The 12,828-nt window shown below is 31.4% G+C and overlaps 1 protein-coding gene and 1 non-coding gene across 2 annotated transcripts; one reads left to right on the top strand and one right to left on the bottom strand.

Moving 5' to 3' along the window:
• Window positions 1,360-1,432, top strand: TRNAA-AGC. The gene has a single exon. It is a non-coding gene; the product is annotated as a tRNA-Ala (tRNA).
• Window positions 4,269-7,470, bottom strand: LOC109358898. The gene is made up of 2 exons (XM_019603383.1): window positions 7,069-7,470; window positions 4,269-5,447 (listed from the first exon to the last, which is right to left on the bottom strand). The coding sequence occupies exons 1-2, from the start codon at window positions 7,408-7,410 to the stop codon at window positions 4,512-4,514; spliced, it is 1,278 nt and encodes a 425-aa protein (XP_019458928.1). The 5' UTR covers window positions 7,411-7,470; the 3' UTR covers window positions 4,269-4,511.

Genomic DNA, 12,828 nt, shown 5'->3' with positions numbered 1-12,828 from the left:
TTTGGATGTCGCATTTTAGTATTGGACTCTCTAATACTAGAGAGGATCTTAACCTGACAAAAATAATCGTCCTATGAGTATCCACAAAAATAATTTATGGGTAAGAGCAAATATCATAATACTCATACTACATGTATCATAATACATATATCACAAGTATCCATATATATAAATTTATTTTTTAATTAAATATTTTATATATTTTACACTTTTTATTATTATATATTATATATTTTTATATTATTGTATAATAAATTTTAGCGATTGAAATATAATGCTAAATTTAATATGTATATAAATTTTATTATTTAAGTATTTTTATATTTATATACACTTAAATTTACAAAACATATAAATATATACTTAAATTTAAAAACTCATTATGTATTTCAATATACTCATTATCTACACAGATAACTATATATAATATAGGCATGAGAAAGTACTACATGCCCCATCCCCATCTCTGCATATAAGCAAAATATGAGTATTTCAATATTATCAAATGTAAGTAGTAATAAGGACCATGAGATATTGTGGGACAAAAAAATTTATCACATTTTTTTCTCATTAAAGTGAAATTTATTTAGTTTTTGATTGACTATTTTCATGCAATTATTGAACAACAAATATCAATCAGATGTAATTAGTAATTAAAGTATTTTTTATAATCATTGTTAGAGAATGGGATGATTAATTTTAAAGAATGTGCGAAGTCACTTTTTGCTTATACACAAAAACATATTGACTATAGTAAGAGATGATATTTATATTTTATGAAATTGACTTAATTTTAAATACCTCAAATATTGTTAAACATTTTCATTCAAGGTTGATTTAATTTTGACATTAAGTTTTACTCAATTTTAAAAAACTCAATTTACGACAAATATTATGATGTGTTTCAAATTTTAGATTGAAACAAATTTTTCTTTGAGCTCTATTTGAGATATTGTTTTTTGAACTCAAATTGAGACAAATTTATAAGATATAAATATGTTTTCATTTAGACAAAATCAAAACTTAAACAAGACATGTAGAATAAAAAGTACTCTAACTTATCAAATTTAAAAAATCATCGTACTTATTATGATAGATATTAGAGACATAAATCTTATAACATTTCGCTCGGTATTTAAAGAAATGGAATGCTTTTAACCTATTGCATGAGTTTTGACCAAATTTTAATGATTATCCATTAATTGAGGTATGATAAGAGAGATATAGGGATGAGGCTTGATTTGATAATTGGGCTAATTCTTTCAAAGAATATAAAAAAGGCTCCTAGACATGTTGAAAAATAGTTACCAAATACTCTGGAATGGTTGTGAATTTGGAAATGTCAAAGATTCACATGTTGGGGATGTAGCTCAGATGGTAGAGCGCTCGCTTAGCATGCGAGAGGTACGGGGATCGATACCCCGCATCTCCATTTTTAATAATTAGAGGAATATTTGAAACTTTTTATTTTCTTTTACTCAATTCTATATCTATGGTTGTTGACAAAGATGCACGTAACTGGAATAGTACGTAAACATCACTCAAAAATGAAAAAAAATATTACACCTCTTTCTCTATCCAAGATCTAAATGCAGATTAAAAATGAGCAAGGAACATTTCTTATCATACACAAACGACCCACATTCAATCAAGATAATAAAACTTGTACAAAATTCATCGGGACTTAAAGATGGAACTTAATATGACAGATTAAATTAATAATGATATTAGTGTAATAATAATACTATGACAATAACAATTATGTTTACAAGTTACCATTATCTCTGTGACATGACATGTTATTATTTCATGATGCACCATAAACACTCCATTTATATTCATTTCGTTACATAAACGGTGTGTTGCATCTATTTTTCTATTTGTATGATCTCATTCTTCTTTATATCATGTCATTAACATACATTTGAGAAATATTTTGAAATAAGGAAGAAGATTACAAATGTACGATTTGAGTAGCGCCTCTACATTTTGGCAGCACTAGTAAGACTGTTATACTATTTAATATGACAAAGGTAGAACAATCATTGTTTAAATAGAGTAATCAAAATCACTAATCAATAACAATAATATAAAATTGTAAAGATAGTTGAATTCAAAAGAGCCAATTAACTGCAGTGTTCGATCTACATGTACACAAAGAGACATCAAGTTATAAAATACAGAAATATGAACTTAGACTCACATCGTGAGTAATTAGCAAACATTATATAAAGGAAACGAGAGTAGGGAAACAGGAGTAGGGAAACAGGAGTCAAAAGGTCATGACCTTACTTGAACAAGATCTGTTCTATAGTGTGATTAATGGCTCCGATGATTTTTCTTCTAAGAACGAATGAGAACACTTCTCGGACTATAGTTTTAGAAATTCAATGTGTTTGCAAGTGTTATCTATATAAATGCAGTAGGATGTTAGATTAGACTCTACAACGCTTCTAAATATTGTATGGTATGAGAAATAAGTGTCATAAAATCTTTTAATACGACACCGCTTTCTTGGAAAAACATTGTAAAGTGACTATAATACTACATCTTTTTTTAAAGAAAGCTAGGTAAGTCCTCTATACATGAGGACATTTTTTCAAGAAAACATTGTAGATTCTTCAATAGTGCTTTCTCAAGCACCATTTATTTCAATCGATTTTAGACACGCCAAAATAATTTACTATATAATTTTTAGATTAAAGTCCATAAAACTATTAAATTTTATGTCTTTTGCAAGTAACTATCATAATTTTTTCAATTAATCATTAAACTTTTAATATTGGGGAAATTTGTCAATAAAAATAATGTTAAATTATAAACAATTGTAAATTTTCACTCATGCATTTTTTTAATTTTGAAACTCATTTTTTTTATTTAATTTTAATTTTTTATATACCAATATCTCTATTATCTCCTTTCACCACTACAACTACTTATCCTTTAATTCTCAATTAATTTATATTTAGACAAAAGTTTTTAGTGGTGAACCTACTACTACTCTTGTGAGTTTGAGGGAAACAATTTCATTGTTGATATATTAAAAAATTTATATTCTCTTTATGTATAGACTAATTTCACCACCAAATAAAGTTTAAGGGATAATTGAAAAAACAATAATTCATAATAATACTTACTTGCAAACACACAATTTATTAAGGTTCTATACACTTTAAGTAAACCTACATTTTTTAGTCCTATCTCTACCATTGTCATGATTGGAGTAAGTGGTTACAATTTAAACTACGAAACTGGTAAAAACAACCAAACCATGTCGGTTTTAATCGGTATAGCAATTCGGCTCGGTTATTTTTTTAAGGAACCATTTATCTTCAGTTCAATTCATGATTTTAGAAAATTAGAAACAATTGGAACCGAATCAAACAATATATTAAGTAAATATATACTAGAGAATAATGTTGTTTTAATCTTGGCCGTTCAAATAAGATATAATAATTCATATCAATTGTTCTCATTTCCCACATAGCGCACTATATATAATAACTAAATATGAAGCCAAAATTGTTATATATATTACCAATTGTAAATTTTAATTTATATATTATTAATTAATATATATTACTAATTAGTATATATATTACTAAATTGTCGTGTATGTTACAAATCATGAATTGAATTATTATAGATGTCACCAATTGATATATACGTTAGTAATTGTGGGTTACATTATTGTATATGTGATCACTTTCTTTATTCCTAATTACATAGTTATTATATGTATTACTAACAAGAATGTGATATTTATGTACTAACAATGAAAAGTTTTATACACAATTAGTATATTATTCACATTTATTTTCATTCATTATTGACTATAAAAAACAAACAGTCCATATAAATGATGCAACAAGAGTATAAAAACTCTTACACTATCAATTTTAAATTTTCAATATGATGTAAAAAATAAAAACGTGAAACCAAACCATTCATAAGTAGTTCAGCTTGGTTCTTATATTACACACATTTATACATCATCGACTATTCATTTAAATCATTAGTGACTCTTTAGAAAAAGTAGTTCATACGTAATGATTTAATAAAAGTGTAAAAAATTCTTAAACTATCAATTTCGAACTTTCAATTTGATGTAAAAAAAACGTAAAACCAAACCATTCATGAGTAGTTCGGCTTAGTTCTTGCAGTAAAATTTGCAATTAATTGAAGTGAATTGAAACATATTTTTATGTTCAATTCGGTCATTGAATTGCACAAAACTGAATCAAACTTTTACTCCTCTCGCCATCATGTTGAAAAGTAGATTGGGGCATTGTTATAGAGGTACCTAATGTATCCGTCATGATTGAAAATAGGACCTACAGATTCAATTCTCTCATGTTATTGTAACATTTAACAACATAAGACAATAGTCACATGATTTCTTACACGAATTTAAGCAAGGGAGCACTAGTTAGATGACCCAAAAGGAAAAAAACAGAAATCAGTAGTCTGGTTTTGACAAGTTTTACAAGTCTCAATAACTCATTCCGCTGTCACACAACAGGCTCCTCCAATTCACCTTGTACTTTCTTCCGGTACTGGCGGTTTGACTTCTGTGAGCTCCTTTTTGTATCGTCTTCAGCTTCATCCTCCTCCATTGCACAAACATCATTATTTTCGGTGTCACCAGCTGCTATGCTGACAGTGAAGGGTCCTCTATGCATCAACTCTTTGCCGACATCAAGCTTTTGCTTTGACACCATCTCATTCTCACCCATGGTGGCATCACCAGATTTCTTCTTTGATATATAGGTAACTGATGGAAGATCATCCAAAGCATCATCTGCTTGTGATCCAGTTCCAGAAGCAGCTTTTGACTCCCTTAGTTGTGTAAGGAAGCTCATGTATGCTGCTTTATTTGATTGGTCATCCATTTCACTTGGAGAATCGAAAGTATAATGTGTATATCTCGAAGGATTACGGATATAATCTGGAACTGCTGAAGCAAATTCTTGGGATTTTGATTCCTGATTTAAAGCTAAATCCTCTTCCATTGAAGAGGCCTTCATGCGGACATCTCTAGTTCTTTCAGGCTCATCGTTACCTCTATCAGGCTCATCATCATTATCCATATCATCATATTCAGAACCAAACCGAACACGTTTGTGAGACTTGGGCTCTGAAGGATTACCTTTACTCTTCAAAATTGACTTGGGGTTCATAGCATCACCACTACCAATGTCTGGAGCAGATTTCTCAGAGACAATCGAAGAATCAATTTTCTTAGTTTTTGCGTCATCATCCTGTTTCAGCCTAATCCTCGCAGCCAAGTGATTCGCACGTGGGTCTCTAACCAAATCTCTAAATGTAGAGGGCAGAACATTGCGAGAACTAATCCCAATGTCATCATCGTTTATATCCTTCATGTACAGGCGATCACCCGAGTTATCCTTGCCAATAGCCTGTTTGTCATACTGATCTTCCTCATCCTGTATATAATGATTCCGTCAAGTTTAGTATCTCCCCATTTTAAACTCTAAAGTTCAAAAACGAAAAGTTGCAATGAACAGTAACAACAACACACAAAAAAAAACACCATAAAGTCAAAAATGATTTTGGTTAAGACACTGATCAAGGAATCAAAAATAGGTTATTTTTTAGGAAAGTGGTTATAAATATAATTATTGGAAATTCATAATTTGTATTTCCAGTGAAAAGTTTATCTTTTGATTCAGTGTCAGGCACTGGTTGGCATTTGTGATTTAAAAAACAGAGATATATGGTACCAACAATTTGAAACAAGGTACATGTGAGGTACGTTTTATCTTTAGACTGTTTAGAGTAAGCAAGTAAGAATGTATTAATCCCAAATTTTAACAAAGTGCATAGAGATCTCAGTCTACAAAATGATATAAGGCTAAATACACCACTCCTTAGTCACACTATACAAACAAATTCACTTTAAAATATCATTTTCCTAATTGTAGATTCAAACAATTTCTTTTTATTTAAAAAATACTAAACTTTGGTGGCTGTATCTAGTTGAGGGCAGGTTCAATCTGAACTTTAAAAAGTGAGTCATAGTTCATCACGATTATAGAATCTTCCTCTTCCTGCACAAGGCGATCCATGATTTATGGATATAGCTAATAGTCCGCAAGAGAGAACTGCAGAAATAAAGTGTGAGCACTGCTTTCAAACCAGACAGCTGCAAAAAATTTCTATCTCCCCATTCCCTCATGTCAAAAACATTGCCTTAGAAAAAAAGCAATATATCTATATAAATAATTTATATGCTAAGATCTGACTTTGTTTGGGAGTATGATTTTGGAGGAGAAAGGAAGAGATAACTTTAGAAAACCTTACCCTTTTTGGGAGTTGGATGAAGAAGAGAGAAATGTTTTGGAGAGTTTCAACTTACCATAATTTAGGGTTTTTTGGAGACAAAATATAAAAATACATCAACATTTTTAGTATATTATTGTCCATTATTGTTAATTACATTTTTAAAAGAAAAATAAAAAATATTCTAATATAATCATAAGTTTACCCTCCCATCTAAATTGTATAATCTCAAACAAAACAGACAATTCCTTCTTCGTAGCCTTTTGATCACTCTAATTCCATTTCTCTCATAACTCTCACACATAGTCTAAGGGTCCATTTGAGAATTAAATGGGGAAGGAAAGGAAAGAAAAGGTTTTACCATTATGAAATACACTTTGTGACTTCAACTTCTCTCTGAAACTTCAATTTCACTTCCTTCCCTCCAAAACTCGAGTTATGAGAGAAAGGGCTGGGAAGGGTAGTAAGGGAATGAGAAATGAAGACAAAATCTCTACCTTTGAGAGTATGATAATGTAAGTGTTCAGGTTGAGAAACCCTCCAAAACATTTCCCTCATTTGTCCAACTCTCAAACAAAGGAAAAGCTTTCCAATGTCATCCCTTCCCCTCCAAAACCATACTCTCAAACATAGCCTAAGACTTTCGTCCAACTCACTAAGTATGGTGGATATTTTCAAACTAGCAAAACAAGATAAACAAATAAAGGCATACATTTAAACAAATGCAAAAAAAAAAACAAATCAATCACGAAACCATATTCTTACCTCGTAGTCAAGTGTTCGATCGAGGCCAATACCAGACCTAACCTGCCACTGTTCATCATCATACCCATCAATTTTAGGGACCCCACCACGAGGTGCTTTACCATCATCTTCGTCATCTCCATTTTCATCGAGATCTTTAATATCCTTCTCCAGCTCAACCCGGAAATCGGAAGATGTTGCGGCGCCAGAATAGGAGAAAGGTTTTGATTCGGGTTCGGGTTTGTGTGTTGGATTGGGGTTGATTTCGTCGTTGGTGAGAGACCAGAGAGAATGAAGAGAAGATGAAGGTATTGGAAGAGAACCGAAGGCTCTGTCTCGACGCACTTTGAAACTGTCTTCCATTGCTAACCTAAGCTAACTTTGGTTTCAATTAGATGGAATTTGTATGAAGGGCTGGATGGGCCCTGTTTTAGGTCGGTTAGTAAACTCACTAAGCCAGGTTGGTGAAGAAACTCGTCACACAATAAAAAAGAATTTTGTTTTATTAATTTTTTTTATCTCTAGTTTGTTTGGTTTTTTTCCTAAGGTTATGGTGATTTCTGATATTTGATCTTAGATCCTATCTTGAAAATGTGAGTTTTATAGTTTTAAGCAGTGTTGTTAAAACTGTACCGGTTATCAAACCGGTCAGGGTACTGGTATAGTGGTTTAACCAATGGTTCAGTAATTAAACCGCATATTGGTTAAACCAGACATACTACTTATATTTTTATATATATAAACCTATAAATAAAAACGTATTCTTGTTTTAAAAGATTTGAAGAGGATTAAGATGATTTAAACAAAAATTCAAAAGTTTGATGATTTATTAATCTGTTTTTCAATAAAAAAACATATTTCACACTATCAACTCGACTTAGTTAATACTTTCCAAAAGAAAAGATGTTCAAGTAAAATGATTGATATCATAATATAAACTATCCCACTTAAAAGGACATATTAAAGTTAAATGTAAGAGTTAAGGAGTAGAAGATATCAAATAGATTTTATAATGGTATGTCCAATATCGTCTAATTTTTTTGGTATTGATTGTATAGCTTGCAACAATTTTAAATGACACGAAATAATACTTATTGGTTGAGTCATCACCATCTCTTTAAGAAATTATGTGGTACTACCCAAAATATGCAAGCAGGTTGTGAACCACACCTCCCTAGATAAAACAACTCAATTCTCTATTATTGAATTCTTACTACAGCACTATAAGAACTAATCTCGAATACACTCATAATATGGTTACCATTGTCAATTATCAAACTACCAACAATATGGCTACATGAGCCAATTCATTTCCCACAAACTGACTACTAGTGTCAATTCTCGAAATTGCCACAAATTAGTTGTCTATGCCAATTCTTAGTGTACGGAAAGAAAGAGAGAAATGTTTGTCAAAAATGCTTTGATGAAATTTAGTTGTCTATGACAATTCCCACAAGAAGATGTGTATCAAAAACAAGATTCGACGAAATTTGAATGGAAAGGAAACAATTAGATTAGAGGTGACAAATCCTTAAATCTAGGAGGTTGTGATCGTCGTAGGTTACCATATAAGCTAGGAGGTTGTGGGAATCAACTAGGACCAAGCCTTGCTGATTTGTTTTGTATTCAAACGATAGCCTCAAATAGTGGAAATCCTCAAATCAACCAAAAGACTGAACATAGTATCGTTCTTGGTGTGAACCAATATAATTCCATTGTGTTATCTTTTCTTTCTCTATACTTTTAGTTTCTACGCTTACATTCGTTAATTAATTGAATTACGCTGAAATTGTTTAGAATATGTTTTCACAATTGAATAGATGATATTGAAATCAATTAGTCAAAATCAGAGTAATTTGAGTTTTCTAGCTTGAGTTATAATTGATTGGTTAATCGATTAAGTTGAAATTAAAATTTAAAAATTGGATCTCAGTTTCATGTTAATCGATTATCTAGAGTTACACAAGCTAAAATTCTTCGTCTATTTGATTAGGTTATCGATTAAGAGGCGTAAATTGAATATTGCAATTGAAGCAGCAAAGTAGCCAAATACGAATTCACCCCCTTCTCGGTGTGCAGTACCCTTGTATACTAACAAGTGAATCCAATCTAAACTTGATAGATTAATCTTTGTAATAACTAGAAATATCCTAGAGAATGAACCACATAGACCACCATATGGTAAATAATGAAGTGGTTGATAAACACAAATCTCTATCGACGGATGTTGAAAAAAAGAGTTCAGAACAATGTTAAAGCTAAGAATATTATTACCTTTACTTATGGTGAGTTCTTTAGATTTTCTCAATGTTTTAGTATTAAAAATGTGCGGAATACTTTGGAAGTTATCTATAAGGGTACTAGTGAAGTAAAATATGCTAGAATGAATATACTAATGCATGAATATGGAATTTTTTGCATGCTTCCAAATGAAAATATTAGTGATGCGCAAAAACATTTTTCTCATATTGTTAATCATTTTACTGATTTATGAAAAGATTTTGCAAATGATAAATTAACTACATGGTTTTAAGATGTCTTGATAGGATTTAGCAACCCAAGGTGACTGTAATCATAAAAGCAATTGATCTTTCAACCATGTCCATTGCTACATTATTTGGGAGGCTTAAGGAACATAAAATGCCACTTGGATATCTAATATTGGAAGATAAAATCGAACATAAAAAAATAGAGGTGCTCTAAAGGCCATCACATCAAAGGTTAAAGAAGTGTAGAAACATCATAAATAAGATAGTTCTAATTCACCTGAAATTGAAGGAGATAACACGAGACTTTAAGAAGTTCCAAAGGCAAGCAAAGAAAGATTAAAGCCGAAGGAATGATAACAATTCTCAGCACAAAGTAACATGTTATATTTGTATGAAGCAAGTACACAAAAAAGTCATGTGTGCCAATTGCCCCAAAAAGAATGAGAAGGATAAAAGGTCTAACAGAAAAGTGAAAGGAGAGGTAAGAAATCCTACATTGTATGTGGAGACGGAGAAGAAAATAATTGAAGTGAATTGGGTGATGATTAAAATGCTAAGCTTTGCCTCATGACTCAATGCAACTACAAGACAAGTGATAATGAGGTTAGTGGAACTAATTCTCATAATTATCATTCTTATGATAAACTTTTTAATGCATCTATAGGAATGCATGAAGAGATTGTGAAGAAGATCTTTGCTCTTGACCTTGGCAAGGTTTTGATGAAGACACCAATATCACCAAAAAGAAGAAAATGAAGAATACTTATTAAGACAAAGCTTCAAGACAAATTAGTCTAAGTCTAAATAGGTACTTCTATCCTATACTCTTGAATATACAATAGTAGTAATGCTCAAACTATTTTTAGATGAAACACTTCAACTATAAACAAAACAATTTTCAAAAATAGTGTGTAACAGGTTACTGTATCTAATTAACAAGTTACATGAGTGAGAAAATCAATTATCCAACAAAAACTGTGCAGGGTAATCGATTATTGTATATGGGTAACATGTTACCCAGTTTTGGCAAAGTTGGGTAATCGATTACTCAAGGTTATAATTGATTACTCTAATTAAATTTAAATGTCTAGTTGGACAGCGAGTTAGGGTAATCGATTACTGAAGCTTTTAATCGATTACTAAGAGTTGTTGCACCATTTTTCAGATTTCAAAGTGCATGGTTTTCATTCCAAACGAAATGGTTTCATTCCAATCAATTCCTACCATTTCTAAGAGGTGTTATGGCTGGTTAGAAAACTTATTTAAAGACATTGAAACTCATGTACAACACACATAACTCTCACACAACTCTTACACAAACTTTCAAGTTAATTCTAAAAATTCTCTGAAACATTTCTCTGCACTTATTGCAACTTGTTCTTAAATTTTCAAACTGAATTTTCTGAGTTGCTTCAAGTAAAATGTTTCACAAGTTTTACAAAATATAAGAGCATTATTTATTGAGTATATAAAAGAGTTATTAAATTGCCAGTGATATTACATTTCATACTTGTATAGGCAATCCTACCATTGTTGTATATTCTTCATTGTTATTGCAAATTACTTTCTTTCACACGGGTGTGATAAGAAAGGCGATAGAGTCACTTGGAAAAGGTGTTTCCAAGAGTGATATAAGTATTAGTGAGTGTGTAAGGTACATAGAGGTCTTGGAGTGAGATATCGTAACTACAACTCATAATATTTAGTGAATAAATCTCGTGCTACAAGAATACTGGACGTAGCCTTCAGTGGACAAGAAAGTGAACTAGAATAAAATCTCGGTGTACTCTCTTCTCCCTTTTATCTTTTGATTTTATTTATCAATTTTCTGCATAAGTTTTCCGTTGCACTTAACTTTTGATTTTGAGGAAAATGTGGCCATAATATTAAGTCAACTAATTCCCCCCCCCCCCCTCTTAGTTGCAATCTTAGTTTTACAAATGGCACCAGAGCTATTTTTGAGTAAGTTATTCTCAAATCTGACCATATATCGAAGATGGTCTCAAGATCATTCCTAAGAGAAGGTTCCAACATCAACCGCCCTCCAAGATTTGTTGAAGAGTGCTATGACTTTTGGAAAATCAGAGTGAGAATCTTCATAGAATCTCAAGAGTTGGACATATGGAATGCAATTGAAGAAGGACCATATGAACCCTTCACTATAATCAACAGCGTAAGAGAAGTAAAGCCCAAATCTCCATGGAATGATGAGGATAAAAAGAAGGTGTAGTATGATCTCAAAGCAAAGAACATCCTCACACCAACACTTGGCATTGACGAGTTCTTTAGAGTATCAAACTGAAAATCTGCCAAAGAAATGTGGGATACTCTAGAGACTGCACATAAAGGAACTGAAGAGGTAAAAAGGTCAAGACTCAACACTCTTTCCCAAGAATACGAAATGTTTCGTATGAAACCTGGAGAGGAAATTTTGGATCTTCAAAAGAGGTTTACTCATATTACAAATCACCTTATTGCACTTGGTAGGGTACTATTAAACAGTGACTTGAACTTGAAGGTTCTAAGATCACTCACCAGAATGCGGCAACCCAAGGTAATGTCCATTTCTAAAAAGAAAAGTTTATTGAAAATGTCTTTGGCTGCTTTGTTTGGTAAATTGTAGGAACATGAATTATAACTCAGCAAATTTGACCAACATGAAGAGCAAGAAAAAAAAAAAGAATATCTCTCTCAAGGCGAAAGTAGACAAATATGAATCATCAGAAGATGAATCTGAGAAGGAAGAGATGGAAGACATGAGTCTTCTTGTAAAGAAGTCCAACAAGTTCCTTAAAAGGAACAAGAGTGATAAAACTTGACAAATGAGGAAATTCACTTAGAACAATGACGCCTCCACTTCAAACCAAAATTTCATATGCTTTGAATGTGGCAAGCCTGAACATATGAAGATAGACTGTCCAAACCTGAAAAAGAACTCCTTGAAAGGGAAGAATGAAATGAGGACTAGACGGAGAGCCTACATTGCTTGGGAAGACAATGATACCATTTTCGCCTCTGAACAAGAAAATGAAGAACAAGCACATATTTCCTTAATGGCATCTCATCATTCTGATGATGAAGAGGTAAATAATACTCAACTATATTCTTCTGAATTACAAACTATATTTAATGACTTGCATGATGAATATGTTAAACTCACAAAAATGTTTCTAAAACAAAAAATTGAGTTAGATGCATTTAGAGACAAACTCTCATCATCTTCATGTCAAAACTGCATTATCCTTGAAAATAAAGTTTCAACTTTAAGTCTTGAACTTAATAAGATGAACAA

Source organism: Lupinus angustifolius, chromosome LG10 (assembly GCF_001865875.1).
Source record: "Lupinus angustifolius cultivar Tanjil chromosome LG10, LupAngTanjil_v1.0, whole genome shotgun sequence".
In the NCBI taxonomy this organism is placed as follows: Eukaryota; Viridiplantae; Streptophyta; class Magnoliopsida; order Fabales; family Fabaceae; genus Lupinus; species Lupinus angustifolius.
Note: the sequence above shows the minus strand (reverse complement) of the source record. Positions and strands in the feature narration are given on the sequence as shown.

Bases quoted from the DNA above. Each gene is read 5' to 3' on its own strand.
- LOC109358898 (XM_019603383.1), bottom strand. From the start codon at position 7,410: ATGGAAGACAGTTTCAAAGTGCGTCGAGACAGAGCCTTCGGTTCTCTT. The intron at 5,448-7,068 runs GTAAGAATATGG...CATTATATACAG, and splicing joins ATCGAACACTTGACTACGAG to GATGAGGAAGATCAGTATGA.